The 25,212-nt window shown below is 44.2% G+C and overlaps 1 protein-coding gene across 3 annotated transcripts in view; it reads left to right on the top strand.

The window, feature by feature from the left end:
• Window positions 1-25,212, top strand: part of gsap (gamma-secretase activating protein) — a 98,812-nt gene that overhangs the window by 18,432 nt on the left and 55,168 nt on the right. For all 3 annotated transcript variants that reach the window (XM_084049437.1, XM_084049436.1, XM_084049438.1), the window contains 10 exons: window positions 278-455; window positions 1,059-1,230; window positions 2,617-2,686; window positions 4,789-4,868; window positions 8,204-8,284; window positions 10,599-10,721; window positions 11,821-11,876; window positions 13,317-13,348; window positions 15,251-15,312; window positions 22,460-22,555. In XM_084049437.1, the coding sequence (XP_083905563.1) occupies window positions 278-455; window positions 1,059-1,230; window positions 2,617-2,686; window positions 4,789-4,868; window positions 8,204-8,284; window positions 10,599-10,721; window positions 11,821-11,876; window positions 13,317-13,348; window positions 15,251-15,312; window positions 22,460-22,555 (950 nt within the window). The remainder of the gene's footprint in view (window positions 1-277; window positions 456-1,058; window positions 1,231-2,616; window positions 2,687-4,788; window positions 4,869-8,203; window positions 8,285-10,598; window positions 10,722-11,820; window positions 11,877-13,316; window positions 13,349-15,250; window positions 15,313-22,459; window positions 22,556-25,212) is intronic.

The raw sequence follows: 25,212 nt of genomic DNA, 5'->3' as shown, positions 1-25,212 counted from the left end.
GGGGAGGAAAAGAGGGACAGACCGACCGACAGACCGGCATTTCTGGGTCTTTTTTTTTCAAGACTTTCTTTTTGGCTTTCATGCCTTTTATTGCTAGGACAGTAGTCTGACAGGAAATGGGGAGAGAGATGGGGAGTGACATGCAGCAAAGGCCGTCGGGATCGGGACTCGAACCCGCGACGCTCTGTCAGGCTACTCTGGAGCCTGGGTGCCTGGACCGCTATGCCAGCGGTACAGGCCAGTGTTGGGTCTTTTATCTGTGCGTGTAAACCTGTAGGTTCCGATGGAGTCTTGGGTCTTCCGGGCCTGGCGTCCAGCACTGTGGTACTGGGTCGGTGCGAGGAGTCCACCGCCTCCCTATTGGATCTGGCCAGTGGGCGGGGCTACACAGCTGCGCTCAACCCCGCCTACCTTTTCCAGATACTGGACGGAGACCCGCCTACCTGCACTCCAGAGTGAGTTGTCAATTAGATCAGTGGTTTTCAACCAGTGGTCCGGGGACCACGGTGAAATTAGTTAACATAGCGTCAGAATCATTTTAACCACCTAGCTTGGCTATTCAAAAATAGTAGATATACAAGCTCATAGCGCTGCACCGAGTGCTGCGCTATGAGCTTGTAGATCCGCTATTTTTGAAAAATCTTGAAAATGTGTGCATATCTTATATGCACACATATATATGTGAATATATACACACAGAATATTTCTTTTCTAAAGAGAACATTTTTAACTCAAATCTTTGCTTCTTGGGGTCCCTGGCACAAAGTATTTTCAGATGGGGATCCGCGGCCAAATTTAGGGGTCCTTGCATGAAAAAGGTTGAAAACCACTGAATTAGATCATTACTTTTACTAAGTGATGGACATGTTAAGGTGCTTTTTTACCGGTTGTGACTTTCAACACAGTCTCACTGCCTGTCTTTATGTATTTATTCATGTCTCTTTCTCCCTCTGCATGCCTACGATCTGTCTCTCTGTCATCCATCTCTCTCACCATCAGTTCTTCCACTAAATGTCCTAGCTGTAATGCAGTCACTCAGTCTTTACCGCACCCTGCAGGCAGAAGAACCCCGATATATGTCCCAGTTTGGGTCCTGAAGACGACCCACCCATCCGGCCCATCTACCCTGCCCGCCGTAGCAGCAGCGGCAGGAGGCCTGACGCCCAGCGCTTGGCCGCCCTCCACTGTCTGCTGGTCTACATGGGAGATGACCCCCAGCTGGAGCTAAAGGTAGGGCACGGTTCAATTCAGTTTTCTTATAGTGCCTCTAGACAAAGTTGTCTCTAGACACCTTTACAAATAGAGCAGAGACCCCACATTGTCCCACTCTTGAGCAAGCAATTTTCGTGACAGTGGCAACGAAAACAGTCCCCCATAACCCATTAAGACCTGCGGCCGATTCTACAAAATGTCTTCTAAATCCTAACAGTTTTCTGAAAAAAACGTATGTTGCTATATCAGCTGTAAAGTCAAGTATACTGTGAGTGGTGGTCAGTGGCCTGAATCGTGCCAGACTGCCAGTATGGTCTTTCTTAAAATTGTCAGTAAGAAGGACAGGCTATTGGACAGAGTGCTGACCATGTTTCAGATGTTGTTTGTGGCAGTAGCTCTAAATGATAATGTCAATATACATAAACACTTTTGCTGGATTGCAGCAAATGTGGTCTTTTTTGTTCCGGGGTGAATTACTTAATGAGTGCAGGTACTGTAGGCCTGAGACAGAGACGCTAGTGAAGCTGATGCTGGCAGACCTAATGGAGCCAGCACTGCAAGTCTTCTTCCCTTCATTCTATAGCTGACTGTTTGTTAATGTGTCTGTTGAACAAACAGCTCTGGAGGCTTTGTAGAGAAAATCCTTCCCTGTGTTCAAGTTCTCTGCTTTCTGCCTGCCATGACTTATTGTCGGGTTCTCTGGCCTTTTACCAGACCTTTTAAGAATGAGTAACGATACATTAATTTGTGTCAAGTACTGGGTGATATTGTCAAAATCACACATTAATGTTTGACTGAATATGTTGATATTGATAATGTCACAATATTATGGGGATAACTGTTGTTGCTTTCAGAAGATGGTTGCATGCTCCAAATGGAGGAGAAATGATCATTAGTATTTAGTAGTGTGGGTATGATGAGCTAATGGTTAGATGCATCCGGTTGTCACTTTCACTCAGTCTAATAAGTTCTGAATGTATCACTCATTGCAGCGGTTCCCAACCTTTTCTTGATCGGACAATCTCGAGATTGTCCGATCAAGAAAAGGTTCACCCTATTCACTTTTCTATTCACCCCTATTTAAAAAGAGCTTAGGTGGGCCTAGACTGCTGGCGTAGTGGTCAAGGCACCTATGCTACAATGTACCCTGACAGCTCGTCGCGGGTTCGAGATCCCAACGGCCTTTGCTGTGTGTCATTCCCCATCTCTCTCCCCATTTCCTGTCGGCCTACTGTCCTATCTGTAATAAAGGCATAAAAAGCCCATAAATAAATATTTGAAAAAAAAGTTTGGGTCCCGCAGAGACATGGAATTTATCTTTTGGATCTTGAGCTGAAAAGTTAAGGAACCCCTGATTTTAAAGTACAAGTGTTAATGCAGAGCTTTGTGATAATCCTCCCACAGATCATTGACTGGCTTTGTGACAACCAGATGGCCTTTGAATCCTTTGACCAGATCCAGGAATTCATTCTAGGTGGGTCTCTTCTTGTATTTGTTGTTTTGATTGTTTTTTAACACTAGCTAATAGAACTAATCGTTTGACTTTCCCCTTCCCGTACTGTCATCGTCACGGGAAGAGAACACAACTGACAAAGCCTTGCCCCCTACGACTGAACGACGTGAATTATGTTTTGCTTGCAGTGAACTTTGGAGCCCACCCCCAGGGGTCCTGGACCCCAGGTTGGGCAAGACGGTACACTCGAAAATTCTCCATTTATTAAAGCTCAAAGCGTCACGTGTGGTGATAATAAAATGCCAGGGGAGCATTTCTGAGCATGGGGGAACATTATTTGTTTTACCTTTCATAGTAGTATAATATTTGTCGTTTGGATATGCATGCTTTAACACTGTTTTTATTAAGAGGACACAGCTCAGTGAAATTATGTAAATGAGAGGGGGTAAAAAAGGAAATAGCATACAATAATAGCCTTAAGCCTCAGAGAGGGGAACTAACTGCAAAGGAATAATACAGTTTTTGAAATGAACTCGGTGGAACTGGAATGTTGTCAACGCCTCTAATATCGGAGCGCGTGAGACAGATGGCCGCTGGCGTTACGTGTTCTGTTTGTTTGGATAGCAATTAAGATAATCACTCTTTTGGTTGACAATCAATTTAGTTTGAACAACTGTTTGGTTGTTTTTCATTTTCCCTTTTCAGTTGTTATGCCAATTCCCCTCATGTTTGTGTAGAACTGCTAACTCCTACAGTTTTTGTCTTGGGGAGTGTGAAGACCAGTGATTTTCAAAGGACCCAATACATTCATATACATATATTTGGTCACAGACCCTCATCTGAAAATACTATACTATACGAATAGCCTTAGTGCTAAAATAGGCTTTAAGTGGTTAAACTGATTTGGACGCTAACAAATTTTGCCTACGGAACCCTCTCAAGGACTCCTGAGGGTCCCCAGACCTCACTTAAGATCTTCCCAATGTTTCATACTGTACACGGACTACTTAGTTTGAGGGACTACAATATTAATCAAGAAAAATTACAAATTTAACGGTCACTGCAGACAGCAGAACACACATTTACACTTCACCGCGTAAGGTGCTTGTTGGTGGTTGTAATTTCACGCTGCTCGCGCATCAAAGCGGTTGTGGGTTGTTGTGTCCTTTTACGCAGTGGTTCTCAAACTTTTTAATTTCAAGGACTCCCAGTTTGACATGCATTAGGCTACGGACCCCCATTTAATTGCATTTCTATCTCTGGGATCCCAATTTGTATTGTAAAATCAATGTTAATTTAACTCTGAGAGTGTACAAATGGAACCAAATGGACCCTAACGGGTCATTTACAGCCATCTGTACACTCTCTGAGTTACAGACCCATAAGGGTCCATTTATTGGTTCCTAATCTATCATTTAGCTGGAACTCCCTCAAGGACCCCTGGGGGTCCCCGGACCTCACTTTGAGAACCACTGCTTTTACGCACCAGTGGCAGAGCAAAAAAAAGAACCAAGATGATCACGATAAAAAAGAAAAATGTTTTAATGAAAGAAAGAAAGACATTATGAAATTGTACGTATAGTTATTTCTTTCACAATTGCGTAAAAAAAACTGGGTGGGCCAGCTTTCTATATGGGTGGGCCACGACTTACCCAGGCCCCACCCGTTCCCACTTCCCTCGCCCTCTGGGCAACATGGAGGAATTGAACCCCCAGTCTCCACAGTGGTGTAGGCAGGAACCTTTAACCCTGCACCACCCGCTTACCCCTGACCAGAGGTTCTCAAAGCCGGGTCCCGGGAACCCACTGGGGTCCTTGAGGGGGTTCCAGGGGGTCCCCAGCAAAACGAGTTAATAAAGCATCACAATCAGTTCAACCACTCATAATCCTATTTTATACTTGAGCTATTCAAAAATATCTGTGTCACATTGCGACTGCTAGTTTTGAATTAGTTTTAACACAACTCTTCTCTTATGGGGTGCCTGGCACAGCATCTTTTCAGATGGGGGGTATGCGGCCGGTTTGGCCGTAAAACATGGCCTTAAAGACATTGACATTGAGAACAAGAATTGAAAACCACTGCCCTTGACAATCAGTTTGACTGTGCTTGTGTTTGTGTGACAGCCTCTATGTACAGGATGAGCTATGACAAGTCTCTGAGTCTGGACAAAGTCCTGCCTTGCTCCTCTGTGTTTGACATGAAGGTATTACGCACGCACGCGCACACACACACACACACACACTCACACCGATTTTTTGTCTGGAGTTAAAGAACAGGTACAGTACCTCTTTGAGTTTACCTCTTTGCATTGTGAATAATCAGATTGTGTCAAACCACATCAAAATTAGGTGTTAATTAGGTCCCATCCCCTCTGCTGCAGTCCTCTGCACCTGAACTCCTTCCCTTCTTAACCCACCTTATTAACACCTCTCTGACGTCTGGCTACTTTCCCTCTGCTTTCAAGACTGCCAGAGTCACCCCCCTCCTGAAGAAACCCACACTTGACCCCTCTGAGATCAAGAACTACAGACCGGTTTCCCTTCTGTCCTTCCTATCTAAAACTCTCGAACGTGCTGTCTTTAAACAACTGTCTTCCTACCTCCACCAGAACAACCTCCTGGACTCCAACCAGTCGGGGTTCAAAGAGGGTCACTCGACAGAGACTGCCCTCCTGGCAGTGACGGAGTCGCTCCATGCCGCTAGAGCGAACTCTCTCTCCTCCGTCCTGATACTCCTGGACCTGTCTGCAGCGTTCGACACAGTGAACCACCAGATCCTCCTCTCCACCCTCGAGGGGATGGGTGTCTCAGGCTCTGCACTCTCCCTGTTTGCATCCTACCTGACGGGTCGCTCCTACCAGGTGATGCTGAGAGGGTCTGTGTCAGAACCACACAGGCTCACTACTGGGGTTCCCCAAGGCTCGGTTCTGGGTCCTCTTCTTTTCTCTCTCTACACTACATCTCTTGGTGCTGTCATCCACTCCCATGGCTTTTCCTACCACTGCTATGCCGATGACACCCAGCTGATCCTCTCATTCCCCCCCTCTGACACACAAGTGGAGGCACGCATTGCTGCTTGTCTGGCTGACATCTCGGAGTGGATGTCGACGAACCACCTGAAGCTCAACCTGGACAAGACCGAGCTGATGTTCATCCCGGGGAAGGGCTGTCCTCACCGAGACATGGCCATCACCATTGAGAATGCTGTGGTGACGTCAACTCGGACTGCGAAGAATCTGGGTGTGACCCTGGACGATCAACTGTCGTTCTCGGCTAACATCGCATCAGTGACACGGTCCTGCAGATTCCTCCTCTACAACATCAGGAGGATTCGCCCCTTCCTCACGGAGAAAACAGCCCAGGTGCTCATCCAGGCTCTTGTCATCTCCCGCCTGGACTACTGCAACTCCCTCCTTGCTGGTGCTCCGGCATCAGCCATCAGACCTCTGGAGCTTGTTCAGAAAGCTGCGGCTCGTCTGGTGTTCAACCGCCCCAAGTTCTCCCACACAACTATCCTTCTCCGTTCTCTGCACTGGCTCCCCGTAGCAGCTCGCATTCAGTTTAAAACCCTGGTGCTAGCCTATAGAGCAGTGAAAGGAACAGCTCCTTCTTACCTCCGGGTTTTGGTCAATGCCCACACCCCTGCCCGACCACTCCGGTCTGCCACCTCGGGGCGACTGACTCCCTCGCCACTCAACGGTCCTTCTGGTCGATCAACACGGTCACGACTTTTTTCTGTTCTGGCCCCACAGTGGTGGAATGAACTTCCCACTGATGTCAGGACAGCAGAGTCACTGCCCATCTTTCGCCGCAGGCTGAAAACCCACCTCTTCAGGAAACACTATCCTTCCTCCTTGCCTGGCCTACTTGTTGTTAACTAGTTGTACGAACTCTTGTTTTATTTTTGTATTGTTTTATTGGATCTTGTTTAGTCGATACACTTATTTGTTTTAGCTCGTGCTCATTTGATTTTGCCATTTTTGTCTCATCTGTTTAAGAAAGTAGGTAGCTGATATATTGCACTTTTACCTTAGCGCTAGGTATACTCTTGGTTGCTTGTTTTTGCAGGAAATGTACTTAAAACTTCTGGTGATTAGTAGTTTTCGTTCCCTACCTATGTTGAATACACTTATTGTAAGTCGCTTTGGATAAAAGCGTCTGCTAAATGACTGTAATGTAATGTAATGTTTTGAGAAATCCGACTTTGATCCGTCCGTGATGTGCCTTTGTTGTGTTATGTGGTTAGTCACATTCACTTAATAAACACCCGGGTCTTTTTGGTCTTCAGTAGGCTCTGAGCCACTACTGCTACAATCTCTGATAGTGTTTCCATTACTCAGCAATACTGTAGATTTGAGACTGAGATTTACCCCCTATATCATCATTTTGGCACATACTGGCCCTCATTTATCAATGGAGTGTACAAATTGGCTTATATTTTTGCCTATATTTCGCCTTACACCAAAGTCCAAGTGAGATTTATCAAGCGATCCTATACAGCCAATCCTAGCGTACATTTGGTCGGAGCGTTGATAAATCTGACGACTGAAGCCGAGCGTCATTTAAACAACACGCCCTTAAATATTCTCGAAACGCCACGATTTTACGACATGAAGAACCAGAATACGACCAAACAAAGTATGGAAAGCCAATAAGAAAGGGTTTCCCCCGCCCGCTTCGCTGCCTGTTTGCTATTTTTGGCTATTAGTTCATTTAAGATTATCGAGTATTTGAAATGGTCAAACTAGCAATAGAATGTATGTTTAAAAGCACCTTCCATAAGCATGAATGGCCTCCGATATCTCCTAAAAGCAAGGTTAAGATTTCTTCAACTGGTTGGCTGCATGTAGAACAGCAGCAACATAGGTTTAGAATGACAAAACCAAAACGTCAATACTTTTTCAGTCAGGAGATTTTATTTAGCTTTATTCCATGTCCATATGCATAGTTGCATACAAACACCAAACACGTACAAACGGTTCTAGTGGTTTATTGTGTCCTAATCTCTCAAGAACAGATTCTGCACTGCGTTGGACTCTGTCCTGAAGGTTCGTCAGAACGTGTACACACTGTGTGGGAGTGGGCGTGCCTTCAGATCAGGAAGCAGGCCGCGCTTTACCCAATCAAATGTAATGGGCGGCATTCACGTGTCCGTCGATCATTCCCTACTGGAAACTAACCGAAACTAATTTAACAATAGTGTCCGCGGAGCAGACAAAACCACGGAAAGATATTCACATTTTAACTAGCTCTTTCATCATAGAAACAAGTGGGCTTATAACCAAAACGATCCATGTTCTCTGGGAGAAGTGGTGTCAGTGTTCCGTGTAGAAATATTGTTAGTGGGAATGAAAACGTAGTCGCACCACCCGGAAGTGGAGTGGTGAAGGCAGACTTAAACCCCGGTTTCCTTGCACACATGTGCTGCGTCGTCATTGTCCCAGAGTTAACTGACATAGTCACAAACAGCAGAGGTCGCTGTTTTTCCTTTGCAGTTAGCTCTGGGTTCCCAGATTGATTGTGTCCATGTGTGTTCCAGGAGGTCCCAGAGTGTTTACTGAAGGTGCCTGGTGTGTCCTGTTCCACTGAGCTGCATTCTGACCCTGTCTTCAGAGGGAAGGTACAGTACTGGATTATTTCTCTTTTTTTGACTGGTGTCAGCAATAGACCCATATGAAAAAACATATGAAGTTCAAATGAAATGAAGCTTAACGCGTCGCACTTTGTGAGCTTGTAGATCGTCTATTTTAGAATTTTCTGCTTTTGAAAAACAGTGGCGCTGACGAAGGCCAGCGCTGGAGGTGGCAGAATTGAGAACGCTACGATTCTCATTAAGAGTGACAAGAAGGGACAAGATAAAAAAGATAAAAAGATAAGATAAAAAGTCAAGGTCAAAGTCATAAAAAATGACTACATTTCAGAAGATCAGCTTTGGGGGTTTGGGGGATAAGACAAGAGAGGCGAGGTTGAGATGTTTTTTGGACATGTGCAGTGGAGGGATGAGGAGGGGTACATGCTTTTTTGGAAAACTTTATTTATTTTTTGGCTAGTGAAAGTTACAGATATGGTGTGTGTGATATCAAATGTGAGTTTACCATAATCACAGTAATCCTTTATCATATTCCATCATATTCAAGGGCTTTTAGAGAGGACAGACTCCATAGAGCACTGCAGAGGGGAGGTGTGTGTGTCTGTGACCAGCTGATGGTCGTTGACGCTCGTTAATGTTATATACATCAAGGCAATTATGTTTCTGCACTCATTTTTGGTTTCGGACAAGAATTTTCCTTTTGGTCCTAAAAAAACGCTGCTTATCAATTAATCGGTTAATCGATCGATAAGGTTATCAAATATCAATTAAATTAATTAATTGACAATTTGCATCCTTAGTTGTGAGCTTGTTAATCGGTTATTATCGTTATTCGTCGTACGAGAAGTGTGTGTGTATGTGCAGGCCTAGTTTTGTCAGATGGAAGAAGGAGGGGCTCCAAGGTTTAAAAAAAGTTGGGATTCTTGGGAACCACTGAGGTAAGCATTCAATCAGAGCGACAATCAGACTCTCAGTCGTGTCAAATAATGAGCGGGTCAGCTAAAGCTACACGTTCTATTTGTCTGACAAATCACTCAGTCAGTGAGTAATTTAGTCACTTCATCAGCCATTCAATGAGCCAGACGTTTGAGCCAGCCAGGCTCTTGTTCGGTCCAGCTTCAGTCACACGCTGCACATCTTAAGTAACAAACTGTGTGCTTCCTCCTGCAGAGATAACTGCCTTGTGATGAATTACACTTTTCCTCTTACTGTAGGTTTTTCTACAGTAGAGAAGAAGCAGATTGCTATCTTCAATGCATTATGGATTTATGCATCAAATCTGTTGTTGCTGATTTGTGTGCGGCAGACTTTTGCTGTGTGTGCGTGTGTGTGTGTGTGTGTGTGTGTGTGTGTGCGTGTGCGTGTGCGTGGGTGTGTGTGTGTGTGTGTGTGTGTGGGTGGGTGGGTGGGTGTGTGTGTGTGTGTGTGTGTGTGTGTGTGTGTGTGTGTGTGTGTGTGTGTGTGTGTGTGTGTGTGTGTGTGTGTGTGTGTGTGTGTGTGTGTGTGTGTGTGTCTGTGTGTGTGTGTGTATGCCTGTCTATGCACGTATGTGTGTTTGTTTGTGTTTTTTTCACGTCTGCTATTACAATTATAATACCGTTGGTTCTGAAACCTTTTTAATTTCAAGGACCACCATAACTCTGTGAGTGTACAAATGGACCACCATTTGAACACTGTCATAATTACAGATCTGTAAGGGTCCATTTTGAACCCCCTCAAGTAACCCAGAGGATCCCTGTGCCTCACTTTGAGAACCACTACAATAATATGTATGCAATACTGCATGTATGATTCAATTTGTGTTGATCGAAAATTATAATGAAGGACAAAATTATATAGATAAAAAAAAGGAATTGATAAGGGAAACCGTTAAGGAATCAGACTGTTATGAGAGAATCGTTAAGGAACCAGAAAAGTTAAAATCATAAAGGATCCTCCCTACCGAACAGCTGAAATCAATAATATATCTCTATTCAGATATTGACCCGCAGGCTGCATTAAATGAAGGTGGGGGGGGCGCATGTGGTCCCACGGGCCGCCAGTTGCTCCATGTATGCTGAAGTACAGTGGTTCTCAACCGTATTTTGGGGGGTCCCCAGATGACAGTGAAGTGACAATTTAGTGAGCTTGTAGATCGGCTATTTTCACATTATTTACCTGTGGAACCGAGTCAAACTAAATGTAATGCCTACAATTCCAAGTGCTTCAGTTCAAATATGATTATTTGGGGGGGGTCGCGGCCTGAAAAGGTTGAGAACCACTGCTGTAGTATGATGAAGTAGGGCATTAATTTACGGGCCAAAAAAAAAATGAAAATAGGATTTTTCTTTTGTGTGTGTTTCAGGCCAGGAGTCTGCAGGGTTTCTGGGCAGACCTGCAGTGGAACACAGAGAGGATGAGGTACCTGGAGGCGGTCCCCAACCCCAGATACAAGACCTCCCACTTACTCACCGTCTTGGACAAACTGGTGAGTGTGTGTGTATTTGTATTTGCGAGGGCTGTACATCTTAACCCATTCAATCCGGGAACGCATCTGTGTCACTTTAGTTGTCTTTGGCTATTCAAAAATAGCCGATAGCTTGTAGATTTGCTATTTTTGTAAAATAAATGGTGAAAATGAGTGCAAATCTTTATATACATTTTTAACTCAAGTCTTTGCTTCTGGGGGGTTCCTGGAACAAGACGTTTTGAAATGGGGGTGGGGTCAACTTCGTATAATTTTGGGGGTCCAAAACATCCCCGCAAGTATAGTAGATTTAGAGAAATAGACAGTGTGAGGACACATTTTCCTAGTCCTCGCAAGAGAAATTAGGTTAGATATTAGGGGTTGGGAGTTATGCCGGATTTATACTTAAATAAAATACAGGATCTACAAGCTCACAACGCGTCGCACAGTGAGCTTGTAAATCGTCTATTTTTGCCTTTTTAGAGTCAGTGTGAATGGTACAAATCGGCATTGATGATATCGGCGTTCTAAAACGCTACCGATGTCCTCACAAGTATAGTAATGCAAACGTGTGTGTGTGTGCATGTCGCACGTCCCAGATAGAGAACCTCACACATTCAGACCATCCTGCATAAGGTGTCATGTGTGCTTGCTCCTAACTAAACCTGTGTGTGTGTGTGTGTGTGTGTGTGTGTGTGTGTGTGTGTGTGTGTGTGTGTGTGTGTGTGTGTGTGTGTGTGTGTGTGTGTGTGTGTGTGTGTGTGTGTGTGTGTGTGTGTGTGTGTGTGTATGTGTGTGTGTGTGTGTGTGTGTGTGTGTGTGTGTTTCTATCTCATTAAAATCGCAGCACGCGCAATGACAGAACTAGAGCTTCACTTGATTTATTCAAATTCTACACGCATGCCCCCCCCACCCCTGCTCTGCTTTGATGAAAGAGATGCAGTGTGTGTGTGTCTTTCTCTCGGTTTCTCTTCTATCTCTCTGTGTGTGTGTGTGTATTCTTTTGTGTGTGTTTGTCTCAGTTTCTCTTCTATCTGTCAATATGCATGCGTTCTCGTGCACGTGTGTGTGTTTGAGTCTTTGTGTTCCCTGACACTGTGTTGTTGTTGTTTATTTCCAGAGGTGTGAAAGCACAAAGTCTTCCAGTCACGTGGGACACATGGACAACACAACCAAGTAGGTTTACCTTCCTCCATGACCACTGCTGCTACAGTGACTATCTGAACAACTACAGTATATTAGCCACTCGGCTGGACGCTGGAAAACCTTGGTTTTGACACGCTCAATAACACAAGTCCAGACAGTAACTGCTGTCGGGAGATGTTCCTGTTCATTTGGTTATTGAAATAAAAAACAGTTCCAACTTTTGGATCCTCCTGATTGTATAATGTGACAACACGATAATTTACAACCCGACGTTGAGTCGTTACCACAACCATGAGAAGTCCGTGTTTACGTTATTTTCTGCTAAGCTATTTGTGCTAATAACGCAAATGACAGGATGTTTGAGCAGTGACTTGAGCACCTCAATGGTTGGAACAGTGCAAGCATCACGCTGTGTGTGAGAGCGCTATGGACATGATATCAAAAGCGCTCCCCAGCTTCAGTGTTGATTTTGACAGCAAATTTTGATTTAGTTTTAGTTATATTTTAGCAATCTGAAATATTTAAGTTTTTGTCTAGTTGTCATAAGATAAATAAGATAAATCATAAGATAAACCTTATGAAAAAAGGTAGTCGCCGAACATTTTTCTTCATAGTTTTAGTCGACGAAATCAACACTGGAACAGTGCAAGCATCACGCTGTGTGTGAGAGCGCTATGGACATGATATCCAAAGCGTTCTCTGTGGACATGTCGGCCCATAGCTGTGTTCCTTATCTATTCACCTGCCCGACTGATATGCCCCCCCCCCACCCCTCAAGGTGACCTGCCCACACCTGCTAGAATGGCTCCTTCAGCTGCTGATCGCTGATTAATAATGTTTAGTGATATGAGTGTCCTGTGCAGAAAAATAACATCTAAATACTCCCAAATGAAATACTGCCTTTACATAAAGCTTTAAGAGCTCAAGACCATTATCAATAACAAATGGTCTTCTTCCCGAGTGTTCCCTTTATTTTTAGCACCGGATCGCACAATTGTCCTACTATTGTATATTGTCACTGTCGGGCAGAAACCTTGTATCTCCATACTTCAACTTTTTATGTTTTACATTTTTTATTTCCAACACATTTTTGAAGTGATAAAGCGTGTCTGTGGGTTTTATAAATACTGAAACCAATGAAAAGTATTAACAAGCTTGTGAATGAATAATAACTAAATTGTATCCTACATTGGAACACAGGTTCTTTTCCTGAAAAGACATACAAGGTTTCCACCTGACAGACACAATATACATGCACTGCAGCAGAGCAGTGCTATGCTGCAGTGCATGCTGTATATATCGCGTGATTTAAAGTTTGCAAAAAAAAAAGCCTGGATGATTCTCACAGCTCTGTGTGTGCAGAGATGATGGCTCATATGAACGCGTGTGTGTCTGCGCGTGTGTGCGTCCGCGAGAGGATGATCACTCATGTGAACTAAACCTTTTGTTTGTTTTCTCTTGTTTTTCTAGAGTCCTATCTATGGTGGACACCTGGAGCCTTGGTAATGTCACACAATGCTACACACACACACACACACACACACACGCACACACACACACACACACACACACACACACACACACACACACACACACACACACACACACACACACACACACACACACACACACACACACACACACACACGTACACACGCACACACGCGTGATATAGATCGCAAAGCCTTGGCCTCTAATAGAACACTAAATTTCCTCCAAGGATTGTTGGGTATTTAAAACCAGGAAACAATTCGACCTCTTTGTGTGTGTGTGTGTGTGTGTGTGTGTGTGTGTGTGTGTGTGTGTGTGTGTGTGTGTGTGTGTGTACACTATACAAGTGTAGTAGAATTTGAGAAATGGACATTGTGAGGACAATTTTCCTCGTCCTCACTTGAGAAATGGTTGTTTTATGATTACAAAAAAAAAAAGGGTCTTACAATAAGGAAAAGACAGCTTTGGGTCAGGGTTAGGATTGGACATTTAGAGGTCAAGTTTAGGGGGTTGGTGTTAGACTTATGCCTGATTTATACTTGGTTGACACAGCTCACAATGCGTCGCACATTGATGCGTTGTAAGTTTATAGGTTGGCTGTTTTCGTAACAATGAAACATTTGAAAAATGGTATTCATAACATTCCCCATCTAAAATGTTGATGTCCTCATAAGTGCAGATTATTTTTGGCTTTAGGCTTATACAGTTAAAAATGGTTACATTTATAAAAAATGGCATTCATAAAATCGCTGTCCTAAAATGTTGGTGTCCTCACAAGTATAGTAATACAAACCTGGGTGTGTGGGTGTGTGTGTTCATGTTTCTTGCTCCGAGGGGTCACGTTTTTTGAAGTCCCACCAGAGAATAGAGCAGAACAGAACAGAGCTCCGATCTAATTTATCACAGAGAGAGGAGAGGTTAGGAATGCTGCTCTTATGTAAGAGAGGCTCTCACTCTGTGTCTCTCTCTCTTTATTTGTTTCTGTCACTCTCACCGGTTTTACCCCCTGTTGGCCAAGGTTATCATAGTTTTTTATGTTTTATTTTTATTTCAGTTTACTTTAATTGGTACTTGGTCCACAGGGCTTTTGCTGCGTTCGATTTTTTTTCCAAAGGTCTTTTTTGTTCTTTTCTCGTTTTTCACACGGAACCAGGAGATAACGCGATCCAAAGATTTGCTGCTCCATTCACTTCCTGGTTAAAGTATTAGGGAAATATTCTGTACCTCGGCTCCTGTGTTTTACTATGTATTTTTGGCAAAACATGCTATTTTCAACTTGCCGCAACTATTAACGGATTACCAGGAGACCCCTGTGCAATGTGTGCATGTAATGAGGGGATCACCGTGCGGACAGCGTTCACAGAAAATATTCCATGATTTTTCAAATCATCAAACACTAGTTTTCGCTGGCACTGGGGTGACACTTTTACAATTTTACTCTGGCAGTTAAAGAGTTAAAGGACAAGTCCGGACTAAAATAACATAGCATTTTTTCGCGTCTTTTCCCGGCCAAGTCTCGGAAAAGACGCACTGTGATTGGCCAGTAGTCACTTTGATTGGCAGTTATGCCGAACACTCACTCCAAAACATGACCAGGAAAAAAAGGCTATATGTTATTTTAGTCTGGACTTTAAGTACAATTTTGAGGTACGTTTACTTTTCTTGAGTATTTTTTTTTTTTATACTTTTACTCGACTACAATTATTCAACATCTTTAGTTGCTACTTTGTAGATAGCACACTTGTCTTCAACCAGACCAAATTTCACATGTCTCACATGTAACAAGAGTATTTTTTATATTGTGGTGTTGCTACTTTTACAAGTAAAAAAGTACTTTTATATATTTTTTTAATCTTTTACTTTTATGATATTTCTAAGAATGACAGTGTGATATGTGCTCTGTTGTGTTTTAGATAAGAAGCTGGTCCCGCTGTTCCAAGAAGAGGATTACCAGCAGAGGGCGCTCATAGGCCTGGTGAGAGAGAAACACTGACACACTGCAACAACAATGACCCATGTGCACACACACACACACACACACACACACACACACACACACACACACACACACACACACACACACACACACACACACACACACACACACACACACGTTTGTATTACTGTACTAGTGAGGACAAACATTTTAGGACGATGGTTTTATAAATTACATTTAAATTATTAGTAGTAATATTATTTTGCCAATTTTAATCCTAACTCTAAAGCCGACAGTAGCTGATCTGCAAGCTTGTGAGCTTGTAGATCGGCTATTTGCACGCAACTAAGTATAAATCAAGCATAAGTCTAAACCCAACTACTAAAGCTAACTTCTAAATGCCTAATGATAATCCGGAATCTTTATCACTAATTATAAGCCTAATTTTTAACCGTAAAACATCCATTTCTCTTGTTAGGAACAGGAATGGTCCTCACGATGTCTGTTTTTCTAATTCTACTATACTGGTGGCGCACACACACACACACACACACACACACACACACACACACACACACACACACACACACACACACACACACACACACACACTTGAAGTCTGCAATCTGTAACTTTTTTATCCAACCCGGGAATTATAATCAAGCTCTCCCACATGAGAGACCAAATCTCTACCACTCAACCAAGACGCAATCCCCGCTTGTCCAGGGGAGATATCGTGCTAATGAGGTTCAGGCAGTACTAATTGTCCACCAGTAGGTGTCCTACGCGACACCAGGGTCTACATTTCTCGATGGAAGAATATTATATTATATTGTATTATTGCCTCCGCCAGGCCGAAAGGCGTGGCGAGAGCCCCGTTTTACCCCCTGTCCGTCCGTCCGTCCATCTGTCTGTGAACAGCTAATCTCCGGCACCGTTGGCCCGGCCGCTGGCCCGGCCGCCATAATCATGTGATCAACCCGGATCTGTCCGATTTCCCAGATTCTATCCTGATTGGCTAAAGTTGGCTTCCAAGGTTTGTAGGATTGGTCCGTTTTGAACAAAATGCCTAAAATCATGAACGCAGCTTACGATTTCCGTGAAATTTCAAACGCGCATTCCCACTAGGCCGAGGAAGAAATGCCACCCTTTCCGCAGTGGCCTGTTATAGCGCCACCAGCAGGTCTAATTTAGCAAAACACATTTTTGGAACAAAATGCCTCAAATCATGAATGCAGTGTCCGATTGCCGTGAAAGGCCTACGAAGAAATGCCACCCTTTTCACATTGACATATTATAGCGCCACCAGGAGGCCACATTAAGTACCTGACCTGGCGGAGACCTGTGCTCCGAGGAGCACTTTTTCTAGTATCGTATATCATACTCTGCCATACGGATTGGCAAAACGTTTTATTCATTAAAATAAGGTTCCGGATTGCAGCTTTAATACGTGTACATAACACTGACATGGCGTCCCATTCAAGATCCAGTTGTCCTTGATACTATTTACATTATACATTCCTGTGATGCCACACACTCCATTATTCACCATTGCCTTCACTTTGATTTTGATTCTTTTTACACACACACACACACACACACACACACACACGCACACACGCACGCACGCACGCACGCACGCACGCACGCACGCACACACACAGCCCTTGAGTCACACTTGCACAGAAAAGAAGAGCCTTGGCATTCAGAATTCCATGCAGACAGAAGTGGTGGAAATCTCTGACATAAACACGTGCCCGTGCCCAGCGCCCTGTCCTCCTGTAATGTACTTAAAAGGTAAAGAATAGTGGGAGGCTTTCATGGCTCTGTTAGTCAGGATGTTAAGGGCAGATTATCAGGCAGGTTTGAATGTTTAACCCATTCAATCCGGGAGCACATCTGTGTCATTCTAAAATGTCTTTGGCTATTCAAAAATAACAGATGTACAAGCTCGTAGTGCGGCACCGAGTGCCGCGCTACGAGCTTGTATATCTGCTATTTTTTGAAAAATCGTGAAAATGTTTGCAAATCTTTGAATATATATATTTTTTCAAGCAAACATCTTTAACTCAAGTCTTTGCTTCTGGGGGTCCCTGGAACAAAATATTTTCAGATGGGGGTCCGCGGCCAAATACATATAATTTTGGGGGTGCGTGACATGAAAAAGTTTGAGCACCACCGATATAGCAACATACGTTTTTTCTAAAAAACTATTAGGATTTAGAAGACATTTGTAGAATGCCCAGAAGCAAAGATTTGAGTTACAAATGTTCGCTTTAAAAAAATATATCTTCGGTGCCGCGCTATGAGCTTGTAGATCTGCTATTTTTTGAATAGCCAAAGAAATTTTAAAATGACACAGATGTGTTACCGGTCTTAATGCGTTAAGCCACTACGACTCCACCAGCCTGGATACGCATCTCCCTCTGGCAGGCCGCTGTGCACTGAATGAGTGTTGGACGTATGCTGGCTGCACTGCACTGAATGAAGAGCCAGGAGAATGTTGTCGCTGTCGGACGGACACCTTGTGTATGTCCAACTGTCACTGTAAGATCATACACATAAACCTGGACTAAGGATAATTCCTTTAACAGGTCCGTTCATGAAAGTCCCTCCGGTCTTGTTTCCAATGAGGGCCTGTGAGCAATTAGGTGTTAAGAGTCTTGCTCAGGGACAAATTTCATTTCATCGACACATTTGCTGGCCTGGGCTGGAATCGTACCTGGGGCAACCAGGGCCTCTGCCTCCCTAGGCGGGCTCACTAACCACTCAGCTATGGCCGCCCCTCAACTGCTTCGACAGAACAGGATCTGAAGGTGTGGAAGGCACTTGCCTGGAATGCCTTGCGCGGGATGAGGAGAGCGTGCAAATCAGACATTGGAGATGACCCCACGATGCGGCTGGTCGTAGCTACAGTGGAGTCAGTGCTGCTGTATGGGGCCGATACATGCACGCTCAGAGCACAACAGGAAAAGGCCCTGGATGGAGTCTATACTCAAGAATTCTACGAATGACACTAGGTGTCACATGGGTGGACCACGGGGGCCACCGCCCGGGTCACGGACAAGAGCAGAGAGAGAAGGATGAGGCTGACAGGGCACAGCGTCAGGCACCCGGAACTGGTGGCAAGGAAACTGACACTATGGGAGCCAACCCAGGGCACACAGCTAGATAAGGAGAGAGGTGCACTACCTACGTAGACACACTGCGGCGCGACAGCTTAGCTAACAACGCTGCAGAGCTCAAGAACCTGATGCTAGACAGGAGAATGTGGAGGGCAGCGATTCAGGGGTCCTGAGTTGGCGTTGGCTAGACCGCACTCTTGCGTTGTATCGCCAGAAAGTATAGTACCTGCCTCAGAGATTCAGTCTGGGAAGAGAGGTTGAAATATGTTCTCTCTTACAGCAGACATGAAGTATGGATTTCAGAGTCAAGCTCTGTACAAATGCATAAATGAACAGTGAGGATTTTAGTGTGCGTGTGTGTCACTGTGTGTGTGTGTGTGTGTCTGTATTTCCCCCCCAACTGATTCTGAGAATTTGTGTGTCTGAGTGAATTCAATGTTGTGTGTGTGTGTGTGTGTGTGTGTGTGTGTGTGTGTGTGTATTTCAGAGTGAATCGAAGAGTTGTGTGTGTGCATTCAGAATAAATCCAAGGTTGTGTGCGTGTGCATTTCAGAAAGTGAATCCGAGGTTTGTGTGTGTCTGTGTGTGGATCTGGATCTTTGCCCCATAGCCTTTTAAGATTATGAATCTTTTGGTAATTTTTGGCTTTGTCAGAGTTTAGGGAGACAGGAGACAGAGAAGGGAGACATGACAGGGGTCTGCTTTGAACTCTGGGGGTCCTTCTGGGTCCCAAGGACCGTGTGGTCTATTCAAAGCCTGTGGGCCGGGCCAACAGACCTGGGTTTGAATCCCATGGTACTGTAGGACAAGTGTTCCCAAACTTTTCAAGCCGCAACCCCCCCAAAACAATCATATTTGAACTGGGGACCCCCCACTCCCGACTTGGAGTTGTAGGCATTACATTTAGTTTGCCTCGGTTCCACTGATAAATATTGTGAAAATAGCCGATCTACAAGCTCACAACGCCTCGCGCTGCGAGGCGTTGTGAGCTTGTAGTTCGGCTATTTTCACAATGTTTTCCTTTTTACGTAATATTTGACAATTTGGTATTAAAAAGGTCTTAAAAGTCCTTAAATTGTCACACTTATACTGTATGTATGTTGGTTTGTTTACTGTCGAGTGAGAAAACAATGTTGCACATTAAGCTAATATCTGGGGACCGCCCCAAAATAATTTGGGGACCCCCCTGGTGGTTCCGACCCCCAGTCTGACATGAAAAGTTACGGATCGCAGCGTTTTAAACGCTGGGGATTTGACTCTGTACACACTTTGGATGAGTCAACAGTAACAAATAGGACCAGAAGGCCCATATGCACGTCCACATGCAACGTCCTCGCACCTGTATGCTGTGTTGCTGCATGCGTGGCTGATTCTCCCACAGCGCTCAAAACACATAAAAAGAAAATGACAGAATGCTCATTTAACCCATTAAAACATGGAACGCATCTGTGTCATTTTAGATTTCTTTGGCTAATAAAAAATAGCAGATATACAAACTCATAGCGCGGCACAGAGTGCCGCGCTATGAGTTTGTATATCTGCTATTTTAGAAAAATCGTGAACCTTTTGTGCAAATCTCTGAATATATATATTTTTAAAGCGAACATTTGTTACTCAAATCTTTGCTTTTGGGGGTCCCTGGAACAAAATATTTTGAGATGGGGGCCTGCAGCCAAATACATTTTGGGGGTCCTTGACATGAAAAAGTTTTAGCACCTCTGATATAGAAACATTCAGGAAAACGTTTAGGATTTAGAAGACATTTTGTAGAATCGGCCTCAGGCCTCAATGCGTTAACTCAGAGATCGTTGAAATAAAATACAAACTACAGACCTGTAAGGGTGTGTGCTATTCTTAGACCAACCAAGACCTCTCTCTCTCTCTGTGTCTCTCACTGTCTCACTGTCTCTCTCTCACTGTCTCTCTTTTGGTCTTTCCCCCCCTCTTCTTTCCCCCTCTGTCTTTTTGTCTTGGCTGGGCGTTCAATGTTCCCTCCATTCATCTTCCTGTCGTCCGTCTCCTCTCATCACTTCATCCTGTCCTCCATCCTCACTTCTCTGTCAGCCCCCCCCCCCTTCCATTCCATACTTCCTTTCCTTCCTATTGGTCCTCTCCTTCCCTCCTTATCGCCTTACCTTCTTCCTTCATCCTGTCACCTCTTTTATCTCCTTCATCCCTCTTCAGTCAACCCCCTCCTCCTCCTCCTCCTCCTCCCTCTCTCGCTCCTCACCTGAGACTCCCGCTCTTCCCTAGACGCCACCCTTTCTTTTTTTATCACTCTGCACTCTTTTTGTCTTCTTCATTACTTCTTTCTCTCCCCACACCTCCCTCCTTATCTCTCTCCTTCTCCATCCTTCCTTCCTGCGCGCTCTCTCTCTCTCTCTCTCTCTCTCTCTCTCTCTCTCTCTCTCTCTCCTCCCAGCAGGATAGCAGGTCAGAACACTGCACTGCTATCACAGATCTGCTGTACTCTGTTTCCTCCTCCTGCTCTATACCTCCTCCTCTTGCTCTCCTCTCCTCTCTGCTCGTCTCGTCCCTTCTCCTCTTAAAGCTATTCATTCATTCATTCACTCACACTTCTCTTCTTTCCTCTCCTCTCCTCCATTCTCCTCTCATCATCTCTCCTCTCCTCATCTTCTCATCTCATCTCTCCTCTCTCCTCTCTGCCTCATTCCTCTTCTCTCCTCACGCTGTTACACTATAATTTGGGACAGTGTAGTCGAGGGAAAACTTGTGAAGTGAACTTTAGCTGACCCTACTGAGAGTGCACACCAAAGTGTGCTGCAGTACACACACACACACACACACACACACACACACACACACACACACACACACACACACACACCCCTTTCCATCTATCTCATATAAAAGTCACAGACGCACTAATACGATTTCTCTCCCTCATACTCGTTCACAACCTTGCATGAAATCCCTGGTCGTCAGATACAAACACGCCACACGCACACATACATACATCAATTGAGATATTAACACATGCTAATACACATATTAATACAAAACACACACTAATGCCAAGTAAAGGGCGTTGCACATGGGGAGTGACACACTGCCTGCTTGGTTCCATGGCATCGCTCTGCGCTGCTCATGTGAATAGAGTACAAAAGTCCTGACTTCACTCGTTCATCCCCTGAGTCAAGGAAGTCATTTCTCTATGGAGAATAACATTGGGTCATCTTAGAACCGTCTCATTCAAGAATTGTGGTCCAAAAATAAACAAATTGTCCCGGCGATATTGTCAGGGAGGAGGCTCTGTATCGTTTATGATAGTCAGTCACTCATATTTGAGACAGTCTGTTTCTGCCGTTTTCTCGCTGTCAGTTGATGCTTCATATCCATATGAATTTTTGGAACACAGTTCTTATATGACGCGATATTAAACACGTCTATGGGAATTCAGAATTGGGGGGTGGGGGTGGGGGGGGGGCGTGACCCAGGTAGCCGTACATTACGTCAGACTTCGGGTGCTCTATAGATGCCTTTCTATAGAGCTGTGGTTCTCAAACTTTGTGTCAGGCACCCATAAAATGTATTTGGCTGCGGACCCCCTTCTGAAAAAAAAAGTTATTATATCATATTTCTAAAGAGTTGGACACATTTTGAAAACGTTGGGGCGGAAAAGCTTGTGAAATGGTGACATTCTGCATAATAATGAGTACTTTTACTTTTGGTACTTGATGCCAGTATCTTTGAACTTCAAGTCAAAAAAATATGTGCAGGACTAATGCAGTTTACTTGTAACTTCTATTTCAACATTGTGGTACTGCTACTTTTACTTAAAGGACGACTTGACCCATTTTCAACCAATCTTCATATTAATATTCTCTGTCTTCACACACACGCACGCACGCACGCACGCACGCACGCACGCACGCACGCACGCACGCACGCACGCACGCACGCACGCACGCACGCACGCACACACACACACACACACACACACACACAGACACACAGACACACAGACACACACACACACACACACACACACACACACAGAGTCACTAACAGCGTGTGTGATGTGTGTGTTTTGTTTGCAGATGGTTGATAAGCTCAGAGAGCATGTGAACAGACATCTACCTCGACTGGGGAAGAAGAGGATCGATTCCCTGGTGCTCAGCTACGTAGCTAAGCTGGTAGGTACTCTGTGTGTGTGTGTGTGTGTGTGTGTGTGTGTGTGTGTGTGTGTGTGTGTGTGTGTGCGTGCGTGCGTGCGTGCGTGTATACTTGTATTACTATGCTTGTGAGGGTCAAATGTCCCCACAAGTACAGTATAGTAGAATTTGAGAAATGGACATCCTAAGTATTGAAAGTTTGTGAAAAAATCTATTCATGTAAGAATCGCGATTCTTGTTATCAATGATTCAAAATCGATTAGCAATTTCCCAAAAATCTATATTTAAAGAAAAACTCTATGGTGTGTGTGATATGAAATGTAAGCGTACCATAATCACAGTAAACATTATAATGTCTTCAGTCATATTCAAGAATTTGTACAAGCAACCCTCTATAAGTAGGCCAGACTTGGTTGTTAAACACTATGACTGTTGTGAATGAAAATAATTTCGATAAAACTAATTGAGAAACATTCTAAAATGAGAATTGATTTTTAATTTACGTTTTGGGATTGAAGTTATGCCTGATCAGGGACGCAGGGGGGGGGGGGGGGGGGTTTGAACATACTCAGTTATCAGGGACTCAGGGATATCCCCCCTACTTTTGGGATGAAGAAAAAAGACAAAACCTCCGACAAAACCTACACTTCATGGAGTATATTTTTTGTACTGAATTAACCGAATTAACCGAAATAAATTAACAAAACAAACCCAAAAAGTAACTAATCCGGGAAATAACGTACACACACGCACGGAACGCATCCACGCGCGCGCGGACTGTTTGTTTCGGTGGACCAGAAACATCCCTGTCCACCAAAACAAACAAAAAACACAGTGAGAGGGTGTTTCTGCAGGCAAACACCACCACACTACTCCTGTGTCTGATAACTGCTGCTATAGAGGGAAAATAAATGGTAAAAATGGCATTAATAAACTCACTGTCCTAAAATTTGTTTAATGCGTGTGTGTGTGTGTGTGTGTTTGTGTATGGACAATCCAGAGAGTGAGTTAAAGTTATATGAAAGTAGCTGTGTTGCAGAAAATCTCCAGTTGTTTTCACTTCCCTCGAACGGAGAGCATATCTGCCTTATTGAGACTAATAGCCCTGTGTGTGTGTGTGTGCGCACGCGCGCACACACACACAAATATCCTATGAACCCATTAAAACCGGGAAAGAATTTTAGATTTTAGTGTTGGCTATTACAAAATAGCAGATATACAAGAGATGGGGGTCCGCAGCCAAACACATTTTGGGGGTCCTTGACATGAAAAAGTTTGGTAAAAAAAATGTAATAAATCTATAAGTGCTGTTATCACATGGTGACACACCAGAGACATCCTACACAGTAAAATGAGTGTTCATTTAACCCAGAGAGTCTAAAAATCGTTGCGGGACCCCCTCCTCCTTTATCCCATTAAGACCTGAGGCCGATTCTACAAATGCCTTCTTAATCAGTGGCTCTCAAATTTTGTCGTGCCAAGGACCCCCAAAATGATATGTATTTGGCCTCACGGACCCCCCATCTGAAAATGTTTTGTGGCAGGAGACCCCTAGAAGAGAAGATTTGTGTTAAAAAAAATGCTAAGATTTTTTTTTATTCAAAAATAGCAGATGTACAAGCTCGCAGCGCAGCACAAATTTAATGGGTTTTAACAGGTTAAGAGCCCTAAATGTATTTATGTATTTGACCCCCATCTGAAAAAAGGAACCCCCATAAGAAAAGATTTATATTAAAATTGTTTCAAACTTTTTCTAAACCAGCCTCAGTATAAAATAGGGTTTACGTGGTGATTTTTACGCTATATTATCAAATTTTACCTGGGACCCCCTGGAACCCCCTCAAGGGACCCCACTTTCAGAGCCACTGCTCAACACGAGCGGTGGTGATGATCATCATCTCTCCCAGTCCCCGCCTGTCGGCGCTTATTGAGACTAATGACGGTGCACTGACACAGGGGAGTGGGGCTTTGGTTGTGTGTGTGTGTGTGTGTGTGGACCAGGGGTGGGGATTGGGAACGAGAGGCGCGTTATTACTTAAGTTGGGGAAACTTCTGCCCTTGATAGATTGCACTCGCCGAGAACATTATCGTCATTGTTATTTATTTCCTCTCCCTGTCGCATTCCTTTCATAACAACGCCGGCAAAGTCAGATAGAGGGGAGAGAGAGAGAGAAACAGCTCGTTACAGCTCAATAGGAATTATTTGAGAGCGGGGGGGAACAGTATGTGGAGTGCAAAAGGGATGAAGTATTTTAATTACGCAGCGGAAAAACTTCTCTCACATTCTGTAGGCAGAGAGGTTGTAGGAGTGTTTTTCTTGTCAAGAGAGAGAGAGAGAGAGAGAGAGAGAAAGAGAGAGAGAGAGAGCGCATCAGAGAGATCCAGGCTCATTAAGACAAACTGCTGATTCCGGTTTGCTGGTCTAATAAGAAGCCACCAAAGGAATGCTGCTGCTGTGTTCGTCTGTGTCTTTGCAATGGTTGAGTTTTTAATCGGTGCTAGCCGCTTCTACAAGTGACTGTGTGTGTGTGTGTGCGTGTGTGTGTGCGTGTGCGAGTGCGTGTGCGTGTGCGTGTGCATATGAATGACTCAAGGCACGCACAAGCACGCACGACACACACTAGCAGCAGCCTGCTATGTAGGTCGGTACATGCATGTATGTCCGCACAAATGTAGAC

This window comes from Gymnoscopelus microlampas, assembly GCF_963454915.1.
Source record: "Gymnoscopelus microlampas genome assembly, chromosome: 23".
Taxonomy (NCBI): Eukaryota; Metazoa; Chordata; class Actinopteri; order Myctophiformes; family Myctophidae; genus Gymnoscopelus; species Gymnoscopelus microlampas.
Note: the sequence above shows the minus strand (reverse complement) of the source record. Positions and strands in the feature narration are given on the sequence as shown.